At 46.1% G+C, this 19465-nt stretch overlaps 1 protein-coding gene across 3 annotated transcripts in view; it reads right to left on the reverse strand.

The window, feature by feature from the left end:
• Positions 1–19465, reverse strand: part of SH3D21 (SH3 domain containing 21) — a 228756-nt gene that overhangs the window by 65879 nt on the left and 143412 nt on the right. For 2 of the 3 annotated variants that reach the window (XM_063954394.1, XM_063954397.1), the window contains exons 13-15: positions 14464–14525; positions 13325–13437; positions 11852–11917 (exon numbers count right to left, since the gene is read on the reverse strand). In XM_063954394.1, coding sequence (XP_063810464.1) covers positions 11852–11917; positions 13325–13437; positions 14464–14525 — 241 coding nt within the window. The remainder of the gene's footprint in view (positions 1–11851; positions 11918–13324; positions 13438–14463; positions 14526–19465) is intronic. The other variant, XM_063954398.1, reaches the window with a different exon arrangement.

Consider the following 19465-nt stretch of genomic DNA (forward strand, 5'->3'; position numbering starts at 1 on the left):
CCTCCATAAACTGAGCCTCTTTGCAGACGATGTCCTCCTATTTATCTCCAACCCCACTACAACTCTTCCAGTCTTACACTCTGTCCTAGAAGCCTTCAGCCTCGCTTCTTACTATAAACTAAACACTACTAAAACGGACGCCCTCCCCTTCAATTTATCTCACTCCACCCCAGCACTCCAAACTACCTTTCCATATAACTGGCGAACTCATACAATTAAATACCTGGGTATCAACATCCCTATCTCCACTACAGACGCCTTCTCTGCCAACTTAACCCCCTTGATGAAGTCATTAGAAGCACTTACGAAAGCCTGGTCATCCTATGAGGTCTCTTGGCTGGGACGAATGGCGGCATTTAAAATGTCCCTACTCCCTAAACTAATGTATCTCTTCCGAACTATACCATACCCCTTCCCAAAGAAAGCCATCCAAACTTGTTCCTCTATCATGACTAAGTATATCTGGTCTGCAAAACCACCCTTAATGGCTCTTTCAAGAATGACCTTGCCAAGAGCGTTTGGGGGTCTTAATATACCTAATATTCTTCTATACCAAGAAGCCTCCCTCCTAGCCCCCATTAAATACTATTTCTCAACCCAATTGCACAGTGGTTGGATGGAGCTGGAGCAAATTCGATCAAACCCAATCCCCCTAGCTGACCTTTTCCGTATCCCAAAATCGCTCCGACCTACGCAACCGTCCCTCCTTCCCTCCACGCAAGCTGCTCTACAAACCTGGGACTCCCTACCGACCTCCCTAACATCGCCCATTTCCCATATTTCCCAGATATCCATCACCACATTAGCATCGATGATTCCACATCTCAACCTATCCAAATGGAGACGCGCAGGAGTATTATCCCTAGGAGACCTCCTCGATGGACTTTCTCTAAAATCTTTTTCTACTCTCCAGTCACATTACTCTCTTCCAGCTACAGAACTCTTCCACTATGTGCAAGTAGCACACTGGTGGAAGACGATTCCTCCTACCTACGCAACGCTCCACACATCCTCACATACTCTCTTTTCTCGTCTCTCCTTACCAGATTCCAAAGGCGACATCACATACTGGTATAAACTTCGGATTACCCCTACCTCTCCTTCCAAGTCAAACGCCCAAAAGAAATGGGAACAGGACCTAGGAAAAACCCTATCTCCAAACGACTGGCGTCAAGTCTTTTTAACCTCGCACTCCATGTCCCAGTGCCTAAACCACACTGAAATGCATATTAAACTAGTGAACAGACTATACCAAACCCCGGACCGAATACATAAATTCTGGCCCTCTCACAGTAATAAATGCTGGAGACTATGCGGCTCGGTAGGATATGTCTTCCACATATTCTGGTCGTGCCCAAAGATCACTAAATACTGGTTAGATGTATTTGAGCTAATAAACAAAGTTCTGTCCACCCACCTAGCTCCAGACCCAACTCTAGCATTATTACAAGTCGTCCCCGCTTCAATAACGCCACCTGCCAGTTATGTCCTGGGCCACATCCTGATAGCCGCTCGAGCAAACCTAGCCCAAATGTGGAAACAATCCACTCCCCCTACCCTGCTAAGAGTTATACATAAGACAAACCACCATTTCCATATGGAGACAGATTCAGCTTCCTCCTCCCCCAACTTCTCTTCCCTCAAAACGCGCTGGCTCGCGTGGCAAACCTTTATTTCCTCGATTGAAGGGTCTCAGTATCTTCATAAATCCACCTCACCCCCACTTAGCCCATTCGGGATCTAAAATACAACACCTATCATCACACCCCCCATTACCTAGGCAGTTACACCTTCCCCTCCCTGTTAAGAGTCGACCCCTACTAGGTCTCCCCCCAATACCATCTTCTAAAGCGTACCTATAACTTCTGCTCAACAGGATTAGGCCACTACTACCTTACTGCAATGTATAGTTTTTCTATATGTCCCAACTTCTCTGTTCTCTGATGTATTATGTATACAAGGCTCCGATGTAACACTCTCCAATTCTAGTCTGGACCCCTATTCTCCCCCCCCCCTCCCTCTTTCTTCTACATCCCTACCATACCGACCCTTACACTGTGTTGATGTATCACCCCCCCTTTTTTCTTCGTTCTGTACCCCATAAAAATGTTTATCTTTTCAATAAATACTATTGATTCAAAAAAAAAGTCAATAAAAGTTTATTAACAGAACTCCGTATTCACAGCAGTGGTAAATGAATAAAGATATGCAGTAGATAAAATAAAACAGTTCCTGGATCACTATAAGCGTGGCAAGAGCCACAGGGTACTGGTAGGATAAGGTACAGTTCTTAATGTCCCAGTGATGGAGTGTCCTTACCAGACCTGTCCGTAGTAGTGTGAGTAGCCGAGGAACACACCAGCAGATGTAGCACTTGAAGCTGGTAACGCTGTAGCTGAGAAGACTGCTGTGGATGCTGGATGGAACCAGCCAGGTGTTGAAAACACGGAGTGAATGCTGGATGGAACCAGCCAGGTAGATAACACGGAGTGGATGCTGGTTGGAACCAGCCCGGTAGTTGAATGAAGCTAGGGAGCGAGTGTCACAACTGAGGGCCTGAGCTGACGGGAGGCAGCCTCAGTTGTAGGGGCTGAGATGTACCGGAACCTGGGAGGTTGTATCAGACCCCTGGACATGTAAGTAACATAATAACTGCCCGAAGGCGTGACCACGACAACTTAGATAAAAGTCAATGATGTTTATTATGACAACTCCGCATCACAGCAGCAATAAAGGAAAACGTAAAAGTCAGCAAAGAATAAATACAGTTCCTGAGTACTACAGCATGGCAGGAGCCACAGGGCACTGGTAGTGTGAGATAGTTCTTATGATCTTCTAGATGGAAAGTCCTTACCAGGCCCGGCTGTAGTAATGGAGATAACCCAGGATTGTACCAGCTGGTGTTCCAGGAAGAGCTGGGTTGCTGAAGGTAAAACAGCTGCTGTGGATACTGGCTGGAACCAGACTGTTGTTAGCACGGAGTGGATACTGGCTGGAACCAGTTAAATAATAAATGAACTTTGGGAGCGATGAAATGTGAACTGAAATGTAGAACTTGAGAGCGGAGAAATAATAATTCCGGTGGAGAGTGGTAAAGTGTAGAAAGGACACCGGCCCTTTAAGGGAAGCTGTATTCTGCTGGAAGCTGAGGCTGGAAGCAGGTAGTGTTGTAGCTGGAAACAGATGAATCCACAATGGATTGGAGAGTCAGGCTACACCGCAGGTGGAATGCTGGTGCGGGTCTCTATGGTGGAAGTCTTGAGACAGGAGCTGGAACCTGGAAGACAATCATAGAAGAGAGACAAACAGGAACTAGGTTTGACAACCAAAGCACTGACGTCTTCCTTGCTCAGGCACAGTTTACTTATACCTGCAGCAAGGAAGGGGTTGGCTAGGCAATTATGCAAATCAACAATACAAACAGCAGATTGGTGGAAATGATCAGATGACAGAATCCAAGATGGCTGCGCCCATGCAGACACTTGGAGGGAAGTTTGGTTTGTAATCCATGTGGTCTGGGAAACAGTAATGGCGGCGCCGGCCACCGGAGACAGGAGACGCCAGGCTGATAGATGCACATTTAACCACGCGGGCACAGCGGAGGCCGCGGCTGATGAAAACACCACTCTGACACTCTGCATGTGGAAACTCAGGAACAGCGGAATCTGGTCCTGGAACGCTGAGCCCGCCTTAGGAGGCATCTGAAGGGTAAGTAATGGCGTCCAGATACCCGGATCGTGACAGCACCCCCCCCTTTAGGAGTGGCCCCAGGACACTTCTTAGGCTTTAAAGGAAACTTTGCGTGGAAATTTCGGACCAAGGCAGGAGCATGGACGTCAGAGGCATTGGTCCAAGAGCGTTCTTCAGGACCATAGCCCTTCCAGTCAATGAGATACTGAAGTTGACCGTAACGGTGACGTGAGTCCAGGATCTTGGCCACTTCATACTCAACGCCTCGTTGAGTTTGGACTTTCGGAGTTGGTGGAAGTGAGGAATGAAACCGATTCAAGATTAGCGGTTTCAACAGGGAAACATGGAATGTCCTGGGTATTTTTAAGAAGGGAGGTAACTGGAGTCTGTAAGCAACAGGATTGATGACTTGATCAATTTTAAAAGGACCGATGTAGCGAGGTGCAAACTTCATACTGGGAACTCTTAACCTCAAATTCTTCGTGGATAACCATACCCGATCACCCACCTTGAGAGCAGGAACTGCTCGACGCTTCTTATCCGCAAACTTCTTGTACCTGAACGATGCCTTGAGCAGAGCTGATCGTACGCTCTTCCAGATATTGGCAAACTGATGCAAGGTGATATCCACTGCGGGAACAGAAGTTGCTGGAAGCGGTTGGAACTCAGGGACTTTAGGGTGGAATCCAAAGTTGGTGAAGAATGGTGTTGAAGAAGATGAAGAATGATACTGGTTGTTATGACAGAACTCGGCCCAGGGAAGTAATTGAACCCAGTCATCTTGAGAGGAGGACACATAGATGCGGAGGAAGGCCTCCAAGTCCTGATTCACCCTCTCAGTTTGACCATTGGTCTGAGGATGGTAAGCCGTGGAAAACTTTAACTTGACTTGGAGGACTTGACATAAACTTCGCCAGAATTTGGCTGTGAATTGAACTCCTCGATCTGAGATAATTTCTTCTGGAAGACCGTGGAGTCGGAAGATCTCTTGTATGAATACTTGAGCCAACTTGGAAGCTGACGGAAGACCGGTGAGAGGAATGAAGTGTGCCATCTTGGTGAACCGGTCAACTACCACCCAGATGGTATTGAACTTGTTGCACATGGGCAAATCTGTAATAAAATCCATCGACAAATGGGTCCATGGTCGACGGGGAACAGATAGTGGAACCAGTTGCCCCGCAGGCGACTGGCGGGATACTTTATGTTGAGCACACTTTGGGCAAGATGCAATAAACTCCAAAACGTCCTTTTTCAGAGTTGGCCACCAATAGGACCTAGAGATAAACTCCAGGGTTTTTTGGATACCTGTATGTCCGGCAAAACGGGAAGCATGGGCCCAATGCATGAGCTTCTTCCTTAGTGTCGGCTTCACAAAACTTTTCCCTGATGGGGGCGTAGAGTCCATCCCTACCGTGGAGAATGCCAACGGATTTATAATAGGATGCTTGTCTGAAGACTCTGACTCATTTTCTTGCTCCCATGAGCGGGAAAGGGCATCGGCCTTGCGATTCTGAGAGCCCGGACAGAACTGGAGTTTAAAGTCGAACCTGGAAAAGAAAAGTGCCCATCTGGCCTGACGAGGGTTGAGACATTGTGCGCCTTTTAGATATAGAAGGTTCTTGTGGTCTGTAAGGATGGTGATTGAATGAGAAGCTCCCTCCAACAGATATCTCCACTCCTCTAGAGCGAGCTTGATGGCTAGCAACTCCTGGTCGCCAATGGCATAGTTGCGCTCCGCTGGGGAGAACTTCCGTGAGAAGAAACTGCAAGGATGTAAATGACCATCTTTAGCCCTCTGAGATAACACCGCTCCTACTCCAACGGAGGAGGCATCCACCTCTAAGATGAAAGGAGAGTCGACGTCAGGCTGTTTCAGGACAGGTGCAGAGATGAACCTCTGTTTTAAAAGATGAAAAGCTTGCATGGCTTCTTCAGACCACTTGGACGGGTTAGCACCCTTCTTGGTGAAAGCAGTAATAGGCGCCACAATGGTGGAAAAGTCTCGTATAAACTTTCGGTAATAATTGGCGAACCCTAAGAACCTCTGGACCCCTTTGAGGGTTAAGGGTACTGGCCAATTCTGGATTGCTTGTAGTTTCTCAGGATCCATCTCTAGTCCGGAACCGGACACAATGTACCCTAGAAACGGAATGGACTTGACTTCAAAGACGCATTTCTCTAATTTGCAGTAGAGATGATTGACACGGAGACGGGACAGAACCTCCTTTACCCAGAAACGATGTTCCTCTAAATTGTTGGCAAAAATGAGGATATCATCTAGATAGACCACGACATGACGGTATAGAATGTCTCTGAAGATCTCATTGACGAAATGCTGGAAGACAGCTGGAGCATTGCTCAATCCGAAGGGCATGACGAGGTACTCATAATGTCCGTCACGGGTGTTAAATGCGGTCTTCCACTCGTCACCCTCACGGATCCGGATGAGATTGTATGCACCTCTCAGGTCCAGCTTTGTAAAGATGGTAGCTCCGCTAACTCTGTCAAAGAGCTCAGTAATCAGGGGTAAAGGATAGCGGTTCTTGATGGTAATGTCGTTCAAACCTCTGTAGTCGATGCACGGCCGCAGACCACCATCTTTCTTCTTTACAAAAAAGAAGCCTGCGCCGGCTGGAGAAGAAGAAGGTCGAATGAACCCCTTTGCTAGGTTCTCTTTTATGTATTCCTCCATAGAATGCGTCTCGGGGAGAGACAACGGATAAGTTCGGCCTCGAGGTGGAACCTTCCCTGGAACGAGATCAATCGGGCAGTCCCATTCTCTATGAGGGGGAAGGATATCAGCAGAAGCTTTACTGAACACATCCGTGAAATCTTGATATGGAGGAGGTGGAACATCAGACGACCTGGGGGAAGAGGAACAGACAGGCAACACTTTAAACAAACATGTCTTAGTACAGGAGGAACCCCATGCCAGGATTTGCGTAGTCGTCCAATCAATTGTAGGATTGTGAAGACGGAGCCATGGAAGGCCCAGGACCACAGGATGTGTGGCTCTTGGAATCACTAAAAGTGAAATAAGTTCGGAATGAAGAACTCCCACTCTCAGACGAACTGGTAGAGTCCTTAGAGAAATAACTGTATCAAAAATTTTACTGCCATCCACAGCAGTTAAGGAAAAGGACGAAGGAAGTCTCTCGGTGGGTAGGGACCACCGTTTAACATAGGCTTCGGTAATAAAGTTCCCAGCTGCTCCGGAATCCAGGAGGGCAATGACGTTCTGATAACGTTGAGCGACTTGAAGCGAGACTGGGAGGTTACAATCTTGAGGAGATGGAGAGGAGATCATTACTCCTAGCCGGCCCTCTCCTTGGCGAGCTAGGATTTGGAGTTTCCCGGACGTTTGGGACAGGCATTAATGGTGTGAGACGGAGCTGCACAGTACAAACAGAGAAACTCGGAGAGACGTCTTCGGCGCTCAGCAGGAGTTAAACGGGAACGGCCAATTTGCATGGGTTCATCTTTAGTTGGTGACAGTTGGCGAGGAGGAGGAGCAGAAGATTTTGGAGCAGATGATCTTCCACGCTCAGTTGCTCTCTCTCTGAAACGTAAGTCAACTTTCGTACAAAGTGAGATTAACTCATCTAACTTGGAGGGTAAGTCTCTGGTAGCTAACTCATCTTTAATACGCTCGGATAAACCATGCCAGAATGCAGCATACAGGGCCTCGTCGTTCCATGCCAGTTCGGATGCCAGGATCTGGAACTGTATAAGATATTGTCCTACAGTACGTGATCCCTGGCGTAAACGGAGAATCTCAGACGAAGCTGAAGTTACCCGGCCTGGCTCGTCGAAGATGCGCCTGAATGTTGACACGAATGCAGTGTAAGAAGATAGCAGGGTGTCGGACCTCTCCCATAACGGTGATGCCCAATCGAGGGCTGAGCCACTGAGAAGAGAAATAATGTAGGCAATTTTTGTACGGTCACTGGGGAAATTGCCAGGTTGTAGCTCAAACTGAATCTCACACTGGTTGAGAAATCCCCTGCAGAATCTTGGAGATCCGTCAAATTTTGCTGGCGTTGGAAGATGAAGACGTGGAGCAGGAATGGGTAAGGTGGGTGGGGTTATAGCTGGAGTCACTGTGGTTGACGCACCAGACGCGCCTGATCCACGGAGAGTGGTCTGAATCCCATCCAGCCGAGTAGAGAGATCCTGGAGACAGCGGATGATGTGGCCCTGTGCAGCCTCCTGATGTTCTAGTCGGGCTGCCAGTTCTTGCATCGGCCTGGCCGCTTGATCCTGGTCTCCGGCTGGATTCATTAGGTCAGTGCTTACTGTCACAACTGAGGGCCTGAGCTGACGGGAGGCAGCCTCAGTTGTAGGGGCTGAGATGTACCGGAACCTGGGAGGTTGTATCAGACCCCTGGACATGTAAGTAACATAATAACTGCCCGAAGGCGTGACCACGACAACTTAGATAAAAGTCAATGATGTTTATTATGACAACTCCGCATCACAGCAGCAATAAAGGAAAACGTAAAAGTCAGCAAAGAATAAATACAGTTCCTGAGTACTACAGCATGGCAGGAGCCACAGGGCACTGGTAGTGTGAGATAGTTCTTATGATCTTCTAGATGGAAAGTCCTTACCAGGCCCGGCTGTAGTAATGGAGATAACCCAGGATTGTACCAGCTGGTGTTCCAGGAAGAGCTGGGTTGCTGAAGGTAAAACAGCTGCTGTGGATACTGGCTGGAACCAGACTGTTGTTAGCACGGAGTGGATACTGGCTGGAACCAGTTAAATAATAAATGAACTTTGGGAGCGATGAAATGTGAACTGAAATGTAGAACTTGAGAGCGGAGAAATAATAATTCCGGTGGAGAGTGGTAAAGTGTAGAAAGGACACCGGCCCTTTAAGGGAAGCTGTATTCTGCTGGAAGCTGAGGCTGGAAGCAGGTAGTGTTGTAGCTGGAAACAGATGAATCCACAATGGATTGGAGAGTCAGGCTACACCGCAGGTGGAATGCTGGTGCGGGTCTCTATGGTGGAAGTCTTGAGACAGGAGCTGGAACCTGGAAGACAATCATAGAAGAGAGACAAACAGGAACTAGGTTTGACAACCAAAGCACTGACGTCTTCCTTGCTCAGGCACAGTTTACTTATACCTGCAGCAAGGAAGGGGTTGGCTAGGCAATTATGCAAATCAACAATACAAACAGCAGATTGGTGGAAATGATCAGATGACAGAATCCAAGATGGCTGCGCCCATGCAGACACTTGGAGGGAAGTTTGGTTTGTAATCCATGTGGTCTGGGAAACAGTAATGGCGGCGCCGGCCACCGGAGACAGGAGACGCCAGGCTGATAGATGCACATTTAACCACGCGGGCACAGCGGAGGCCGCGGCTGATGAAAACACCACTCTGACACTCTGCATGTGGAAACTCAGGAACAGCGGAATCTGGTCCTGGAACGCTGAGCCCGCCTTAGGAGGCATCTGAAGGGTAAGTAATGGCGTCCAGATACCCGGATCGTGACAGCGAGGATATAGGAAATGATGGTATGCAGGTACCGATGGTTTGCGGATACCGCTGGTATGTAGGTATCCGCTGGAGAAGCACCGGCACTTTAAGAAAGCTGAACACTGCTGGAAGCTGACCGCTGGAAGCAGATGGATCTGTAGCTGGAAGCTGGAGTAGTCATGGAAGACTGCAGAGTCAGACTGCACCGCAAGGTGGTAAGCTGGTGCGGGTCTCTTAGTGGTAACTGGAGACAAGAGCTGGATACGTGGAACAAAATAACCACAGGAGAGAGAGAGACTGGAAACAAGGTTTGACAACCAAAGCACTGACTATTTCCTAGTGCAGGCTCAGTCCCTTTATACTCTTAGGTGTAAAGGGATTGGATGACTTAATTATGCAGATCTCAGCAGAGCTATGGATTGGAGGTCAGGATCATGTGACTGAAACTAAGATGGCTGCGCCCATACCGGCCTGTGGAGGGAAAGCTGTTTGTATTCACCACATGGAGATTCCTCAGTAATGGCGGCGGTGAACATAGAGAACGCCAGCTTGCGTCTCAACCTTCAGCATGGACGGCCGCGGCTGCAGTAGGTGAGGAGTGCCACATCCCCTGTATGCATTAGGAATATGGAGATGATGCCCGAGGCCCCGCCGGCAGGTGACGCCATGCCAGTCGCCCGGCATTGAGGAACAATATCCACGGATCAGCAGAGATGAGATATGACGTATGAATGCTTGCATCACAGCTGGGAACCGGACCTAGGACGCTGGGACAGCCTTAGGAGACACCTGAAAGGTAAATAATGGCGTCCAGATACCCGGATCGTGACAGAGCCGCTATTACTCACAGAATATAGGCATACTGCGTATCATTTTAATCAGCAGACACTGCTTGTGTGTCCTATTGCATTACATTGCTTCTAAAGGTGTGTACACACGGTGAGATAAATCTGTAAGATTTTGACTATATAGTCAAAATCTTATGAAAAGTTAGTGCATATCTCATGGTGCTAGGCAGCTTGCGATACAGATTCGATCCTGATGCGCGCTCCCGTGGGGTCTGTATCGTAAGGCTAGATAGACTGTGCAGGCAAGTCAATCTTGACTATCTAGTGTACTGTCTAGTTACAAAGTATAGCCAAAATTGGCACTTAGGGTGCATACACACGGTGAGATTCGGACTTATCCGATTCTCACCGTGCGACAGGGGGCCGGGTCGGCACTTAGCCAGTATCGCAAGCACATAATGAGTGTGCTTGCGATGCTGGCTATGTGCGATTTTGGCTAAGTGTCAATCCTGACTATCTCTTCTATAGAGATAAGGTGTGTACACACGGTAAGATTTTTTCATTCGATTCTGACTATATAGTCAGAATCGGATGAAAAGATAGTGCAGATCGCAAGGTGACAGTCACCTTGCGATCCCGATCCGATGCCGATGCGCGGCCCCGCGCGGTCGGCATCGGCAGAAAAAATAGGCTGTGCAGGCAAGTCAATCCTGACTATCTCTATAGAAGAGATAGTCAGGATTGACACTTAGCCAAAATCGCACATAGCCAGCATCGCAAGCACACTCATTATGTGCTTGCGATACTGGCTAAGTGCCGACCCGGCCCCCTGTCGCACGGTGAGAATCGGATAAGTCCGAATCTCACCGTGTGTATGCACCCATAGTCAGGATTGACTTGCTTGCACAGCCTATTTTTTCTGCCGATGCCGACCGCGCGGGGCCGCGCATCGGCATCGGATCGGGATCGCAAGGTGACTGTCACCTTGCGATCTGCACTATCTTTTCATCCGATTCTGACTATATAGTCAGAATCGAATGAAAAAATCTTACCGTGTGTACACACCTTTAGTCAAAATCGTACATAGACAAAATCTCAAGCACAGATAGTCAAAATCTGTCCTATCTGTGCTATCTGAGCTCTAGGGGAGTTCAAGGGAAATCTCAGACAAAATCGAACATAGCAGGGATCTCACCGTGTGTATGCACCTTAAAGGTGCATACACACGGTGAGATTCGGACTTATCCGATTCTCACCGTGCGACAGGGGGCCGGGTCGGCACTTAGCCAGTATCGCAAGCACATAATGAGTGTGCTTGCGATGCTGGCTATGTGCGATGTCAATCCTGACTATCTCTTCTATAGAGATAGCCAGGATTGACTTGCCTGCACAGCCTATTTTTTCTGCCGATGCCGACCGCGCGGGGCCGCGCATCGGCATCGGATCGGGATCGCAAGGTGACTGTCACCTTGCGATCTGCACTATCTTTTCTTCCGATTCTGACTATATAGTCAGAATCGGAAGAAAATATCTTACCGTGTGTACACACCTTAAGACACATTTTCATGGCAAAAGATGCAAAAAGATGCTCTGCGCTATCGAGTCCTGCCATGGCATGGCGCGACTTGAAGGGCTGTTTAGCGTGACTGCAGCAAGGATGTAAGAAGACACATCTGTATAACTACATACCTTATATAACACAAAAACAAGTTTTATATTTTACAATACAGTTTAAAAGTATTTACAGCATGGGTATGGGAAAAGAAAGACCAAGCCTTCCCTGCAGCAAGAGAATGTAGCAGGTGTAATTTGTATATGCCTTAGGCGTACATGTGTCTGTATGTATATGCTCAGCCTTGTACAGGCCCGAGCAGGTAGACATTTTTACCTTAGATGTCGGACTTTTACAATGGGAATTCACCTGATCTTCCCCTTTATGGCTTGGGGAGTCATTCTGCGGTATTCAAAAATAAAACGAGATCAGAAGAAAATGAATTATACAGCTTGTTCTTCCATCTCTGATAATCCTATTACTCTGCAGTGCTGTAAATAGACTTAAAATGAGATAAAAGATATTGTGCCCGTTATCTTTTTCCATGCATATGTCCATTTTGTCTTTTTATGCTGACCTTAATATAAATATTTTGCACTAAAAATGAGATAAAAGTAGAGTGATACATTACAAGTAAGGATCTAATTCAGATATGTACGCATACCGGTTGGTTTACATACATCTCCGATTGTGTGAGATTTGTCCATGCACAGATGCTGCACTGAGCATGTGCAGATCTCATTCTGGGAGAACGCCTGCAGTGCCCTGGACAGAGCAGCCTGGTGGACAGGCTGCAGCCATTTGAGTGCAGAGCAGGGGCAGCAGCAGGCAGCGTTACAGAAAACGGAGCATGTCGGCCCCATTTTCTGGGTGCGCTGAAACCAGTGACTGCATCCGTGGATGAAACTCATTGGCTTCAGCTGTGTGAATTTCCTGGTCATCGTGAGTAACCTGAGGGTAACTGAGATTACCAATGTTCACGCAGATGATCTGATGGATCAGAGAGGCTGCCAGGAGGCATCTATTTACACAAGACGTCTCTTGCAGTATTAGCATATTATCTCACAGCTGCTGAGTACAAAGATGCAGCAGCTGTGTGATTTCCATCCATTTCTAAGTCAGGCCCTAAATCTGTCATGATACAATTCTGTCATTATCAGCATTTAATATTAGCGTTCTATCATTCTGCCACCACTCCCTGCTGAGAGATGTATTTGATGAGCAATTCTTTTGATATTTGTTGTACTTTTAGAATTTGTATGTATTACATGTGTTTTAATTCAATTCATAGATGCAAGTGTAATACTGTGTTTTAAGAGTCTTTCTGAAGCCAATTAATGTTTAGGAGAAGTAAACTCTGCAAGTTAGAACTTCTCACCAAACCTATAAATATAAGTCGTGATTTCGGGGGATTTCTTCATGTTTTACTTTAGTAATCTTTTTGACTACTCTTATCGATTTGAAAACATTCCCTACTATTGGTGATAATTCAATAATTATATTTATGATAAATTACACAAAACAAATGTACATGGATTGTATATTGAGTATTGTTAAAGATCGTTACTTATCATTTCACAACAAAGCTACTTTGCTAAATATCTCTGCTGAAATTACTATTGTTTAACCTTTTTATACGTCTTCTCCTCAACTGTTTTGTTTTATGCACATACAGTAAGTCAAACACTTCCATAAACAATTAATATGCTTTTTAACATGATTCTTAAAGTAAATTGCAAACTATAAAGTATATTTTTCTAATGTGAAAAACAGTAAGCAAACTATACCCAGACTAAATTCTCTTCTTACCTCTGAGACAATCTTGGCCTTTGGCGGACGTTTACCCTGCATTTTTGGTCTTTCTGCAGTAGGATGCGCCAACTTTACAGAGGAAACTCGGAGTCCATCCAGAGTGGAGGTATCTATTGTATATGGAATGAAAACTAGTCAAGTTCAAAATAGCCATAGGCATAATCAAATTTCCATATAAAATACTGGGAGAAACTGCAATTAAACCTCTAGATTGATGGCTCTAGAAATATGCTGTTAATACACCTATCCTCTAATTGTGCCAAATAGCCCTGATTGGCACACCACAGACTGTGTGACTTAGCTGCACCATGCATCCTGCCAGAGACTTTTGCATAAAATCTTATTTGCATTACTAATGCAACAAAAGTACAATGCAGGGTTACCCTGAATATGGATACTAACATTTCATGCAGTTTATGTGTGCAAATCATTCACTAAGTTGGGTAAAAAAGACAAAAAAGGTCTGATACTAGTAACCAACATCATGAATGGCGCCACACATTGTCATGCTTAGTGGGGTATCCTATTATTAACAGTAATGTTTTGCACAGATGAAAATGGCTTTTATCGAGATTTTTACCCAATTGTCCTTATCAGCTATTCAATTATAGCGCGCGGACCTACAAATGTGTCCTAATACATTGTCACCCATAATGCAAACTAGTCGCGGCATAGCGTATTGAAGCAGGGACGAGGCATCGAGCAGGGAGAGCTGTAACAACTAGCGGGCAGCAGTGCACAAACTTCATACAGGGAGCCGGCACAGGGTGTACAGCGCTGGTAGCGGGAGCACAATGCAGCGGGAAAGCAGCAGCAGGAGGACACTTCTGCTGATGATAGCGGACAATGGGGAAAGTATGGCAGCAACAATGTAACTGGACATATCTGTATGTGTTACTTATTGGGGATTTGCTTTCGCATGACTCACAAAATCCCCAATGAGGGCCAGCATTGGGGCTAATAGGATAGCCCCGGGCAAATCAATTAGCTGCAATAAGTTACCTTATTAATCTGCAACTACTTACTATAACCAACTCCTTTGCAACAAAAGTACTGTCCCAAAGTACCCAGGACACTGTTAGAGAATATACATGTGGCTACGATGCCAATAAGACGCAACATTTAGTTAAACTTACTTGTCTCTTTATATCTTTCTTTCTTCTCTTCTGCTGGTTTTGCCAGTGATTCTGTAGAGGGCCTGACAAACACAACAGTTCTATTAAAAAGAGTCTGCTATCGGTATACATGTATCAAGTCTATATTGTAAGGATCTACATGAGTCCCACACAAGAGAAAGTGTTTGTGAATAGTAACCTGTGAGGGAACACGGTGCACTAATTGGGGTTCCATGTACTGCAAGGTAAAATTTGATACAAAAAACCATGAAAAACTCATATCAATCTTATCACGTGTCGACCATTTCCATGTCGACTTTTCAAACCTGTCGACCATTTGGTTTTGACCTAGAAACTGTCAACCTTTTGACAGTTGACCTATTATAACATAACCAGACAAACAGTGGTGCTAGTAATTGTAGATTAATTATATTTTACTTCTTATCTCATTTTACTTCACATCGTCATCATTTTAATAATCATGCAATACTGAATAAAAGTTTAAGATAAGGTGGAAAAAACACATGTATGGAGCTTCATAATAGTATTTCTTAAATGACACTATTTAATAAGTGTTATTCTGCATGTCTCATTCATGCATTCCTCCAAGTGTTTCACAACTGCGAACCTTTTGTAATTGAAACTGCAAGAACCACTGATAGACCAGAAATGCAGGATAAAGCTTAATAGAGTAGCACATAGTATCAGTGTCACGGAATTGGGACATTGGATTTTACATAGAAAATACGTAATGTAGAAGCAATTACAAAAGCTTAAGTCGTGGGTCTCAATCGCAACAGTGCTTTTGTGGGTGCACGCTGTGTAACATATGCGCCGTAGCAAAAAAAGATCAACTACACGAACATTGACATTGCGTGCGATTCAGAATCAGGCCCATGTTGTGTATACAGTTTTGCACTGTGAAATGGCTACACAATAGATGCATTTTATTAAATCAGAATCAGAATCAGAATCAGTATCAGGTTTATTGGCCAGGTATACTTGCGTATACTAGGAATTTGTCTTCGGTTTGCTTTACAACAGCCAAGTAGGTAACAGATAAGCAGGTGGGGGGGTAAGCAAAGTCACACAGATAGGGTATACGGTAGGAATACAAGTGAGTTACATGTACGTCTAGTCAGTCAATGTTCAGGAGTTCAGCAGGCGGACCGCTTGGGGAAAGAAACTTTTGAGGCTTCTGGCGGACCTGGCGGGGACGGCCCTGTAACGCCTGCCTGAAGGAAGCAAGTTAAACATGCTGTGGTCGGGGTGTAGCTGGTCCTTTACTATCTTCGTTGCCCGCTTTTTAGCTCTGGACAAGTACAGGTCCTGGACTGAGGGAAGGTCGGCCCCGATGATCTTCTCTGCGGTTCTGACCACCTTTTGGAGCCTGCATCTGTCCCTCGCGCTGGCGGAGCTGTACCATACGAGTATCGAGGAGCACAGTACTGACTTCACAATCGCGGAGTAGAAGAGGAGCAGAAGCTTCTGTGGGATGTTGAACTTCCTTAGTTGCCTGAGAAAGAACAACCTCTGCTGCGCTTTCCCAACAGTGGCGTCAGCGTTGGACCCCCATTTAAGGTCCCGGGAGATTGTGGTCCCTAGAAACTTGAAGAATGCAATATCCCTGTGGGTAATGGGCCTAATTCAGATATGGATGCTGCTGCAGCAGCGTTCGCAGCCTGAAGCCCGGTAAGGTGTGAGCACACACAGCAGCCGCACTGCGCGTGCGTACACAGTGAGATGCCACGGCATCTCACTTATGCGATCACCTCTGCCTGATTCACAGGCAGAGGCATTTACGGGGCTGGAGGGGGCGTGGTGGCGTCATCAAAGGGCATCGACTCGGTGTTGGTCGGCGCAGTCCGGACAACACAGGCGTGTCCGGACTGTTTGCAGGGTGGGCCGGGGTGGCTGCGTGGCGTCACGTGCAGCCGCTGAGACCTGAAACATGGCTGGTAGCCACCTGCCTTCGCAGCTAGGCTGCATAAGCATAGGGCTACTCGAAACATGCGAAACCATTGCCGCCGTGTGATGCTTTCGCATGTCTGTGGGGGAGGGGGGGAGGGGCTACATCTGGCATGCGGGGCAGACTTGCCCTGTGCTGGGTGTCCACCTGCATGTCTAAGAATCTGATTGCAGATGTGCGTTTTTTTGCATATCTACGATCAGGTCTGAATTGCCCCCAATATTCCACCCCATTGGGGAAGGTATATTTTATTTATTTAATTTAATTTTTAAAGCTAATGTGTCATCATGCATTAACATGAACCTTTTTTAATGCATTTTTCCATTAAAAGTGCACATAACATTGCCACATAAGTAATGTGCAACAACAAAAGGCGACTCGGCACCAGAGAGATAATTTACTTCAAAGAGTTAAGGGGGTTACTCACGGAGCGATATTCTAAGCAATCTGACTAGATTGCTTAGAATTTAAGCCTGATCGCTCCATGAGTACCCCTTACAGCGATAGCGATGCGCAGCCCCGCTCATTGCTATCGCTGCTGCTAGATTGGCCTGCATGCAGGCCAATCTAGCTGGTCGCTCACTTCACCCGGTGGGTGAAATGAGCGGACCCCCCGTCTCCCCCCGCACGCTCAGCACAGATCGCACTGTGCTGAGCGATGGGAGAGATGTGTGCTGAGCGGTTCGCTCAGCACACATCTCTCATGCATCGGCCCGTGGGTACTGGGCTTAAGTATAACCAAACGGGGACAGTTAGCCTGACATGTGTCACTATTGCAGTGTCCGAATTGGTGGTGCGCCCAGAGTCAGAAGGCAGTCTAAGTAACTATGGTAGAGAAAAGAAGACTCTAGTGTGGGCGCACTCTTAAGGATCGGTAAATACCAGGTGTCAATATGTTTGAACACTAATAAAACATAACTTTTATTATATTACCACTAAGAGGACATGTATCTCACAGTGCCACATTACCCAAATATGTGAAAAAGGATAAACAGAGATATTAGAGACAAGTAAGGAACAAGATAGAAGATCTAGATTTTATTAAGTGCTTAAAAATTGTTGGTTAAAAGAAAAAATATTTAATGTTCTGGTCAATGAATCCCTTACTTGGGAATAGGGGTATACAGTCATATATCTGGGCTGTACCCTGCCACCCTGACCAGTACAAAAATTGTATTGATAGGGCCACACGTGGCAAACAAAAGGGGAGCACCGTGCCCCACCTGGGTTAAGGCAGCACCGTATACTAGAGAAGAGAATATTATGTCACTAGGAAGTAGTAATTAGAATGATTAACTTAATAGATTGTGCACACTGGCAGATGACAGAAGAAAGAAAAAGGGGTGCTTCTGCTGTTGGTGTTGAAAGTTCCTCCAGTCCCGGTAGATCCTACAACACCCGGTATTCACCGGAAGTCCTCCAGGTACTAACCAGGCCCAGGCCGCTTGGCTTCCGAGATCGGACGAGATCGGGCATATTTAGTTAAGGAACTTATGGGCAAGAAAAGGCGAGCATTTAAAAAATACAAATCTGACGGGGAAGCAGAGTCATTTCAGCACTATAAGGAATGTAACAAAATTTGCAAAAAGGAAATAAGAGCGGCTAAAGTAGAAACTGAAAAACTAGTAGCAAAGGAAAGCAAAGCGAATCCCAAAAAATTATTTAAATACATTAATAGCAAGAGATTAAAGAAGGAGAGTATAGGCCCTTTAAAAGACAAGTTGGGAGTCTTAAGCAAAAATGATAATGACATAGCGGACACACTAAATGAGTTTTTTCAACAGTATTCACTCGTGAGGACCCAATTCAGGGACTAACGCACAATCTCAATAATGAGAATATCACACTGATAGGTACTTATTTAAGCGAGGAAGTAGTCTGTGACCGATTAAAACATTTAAAGATTAATAAATCACCAGGGCCCAATGGTATTCATTAGAGATGAGCGGGTTCGGTTTCTCTGAATCCGAACCCGCCAGAACTTCATGTTTTTTTTCACGGGTCCGAGCGACTCGGATCTTCCCGCCTTGCTCGGTTAACCCGAGCGCGCCCGAACGTCATCATGACGCTGTCGGATTCTCGCGAGGCTCGGATTCTATCGCGAGACTCGGATTCTATATAAGGAGCCGCGCGTCGCCGCCATTTTCACACGTGCATTGAGATTGATAGGGAGAGGACGTGGCTGGCGTCCTCTCCGTTTAGAATTAGAATAGATTAGAGAGACACTTGATTTACTAATTTTGGGGAGCATTAGGAGTACTCAGTAGTGTACAGTGCAGAGTTTTGCTGATAGTGACCAGTGACCACCACTTTTATTTATAATCCGTTCTCTGCCTGAAAAAAGCGATACACAGCACACAGTGACTCAGTCACATACCATATCTGTGTGCACTGCTCAGGCTCAGGCCAGTGTGCTGCATCATCTATTATCTATCTATATATAATATTATATATATCTGTCTGACTGCTCAGCTCACACAGCTTATAATTGTGGGGGAGACTGGGGAGCACTACTGCAGTGCCAGTTATAGGTTATAGCAGGAGCCAGGAGTACATAATATATTATATAGTGAGTGACCACCAGACACACAGTGCAGTTTATTTAATATATCCGTTCTCTGCCTGAAAAAAGCGATACACACAGTGACTCAGTCAGTCACATACCATATCTGTGTGCACTGCTCAGGCTCAGGCCAGTGTGCTGCATCATCTATATATATTATATATCTGTCTGACTGCTCAGCTCACACAGCTTATAATTGTGGGGGAGACTGGGGAGCACTACTGCAGTGCCAGTTATAGGTTATAGCAGGAGCCAGGAGTACATAATATTATATTAAAATTAAACAGTGCACACTTTTGCTGCAGGAGTGCCACTGCCAGTGTGACTAGTGACCAGTGACCTGACCACCAGTATATAATATTAGTAGTATACTATCTCTTTATCAACCAGTCTATATTAGCAGCAGACACAGTACAGTGCGGTAGTTCACGGCTGTGGCTACCTCTGTGTCGGCACTCGGCAGCCCGTCCATAATTGTATATACCACCTAA

This window comes from Pseudophryne corroboree, chromosome 2 (assembly GCF_028390025.1).
Source record: "Pseudophryne corroboree isolate aPseCor3 chromosome 2, aPseCor3.hap2, whole genome shotgun sequence".
Taxonomy (NCBI): Eukaryota; Metazoa; Chordata; class Amphibia; order Anura; family Myobatrachidae; genus Pseudophryne; species Pseudophryne corroboree.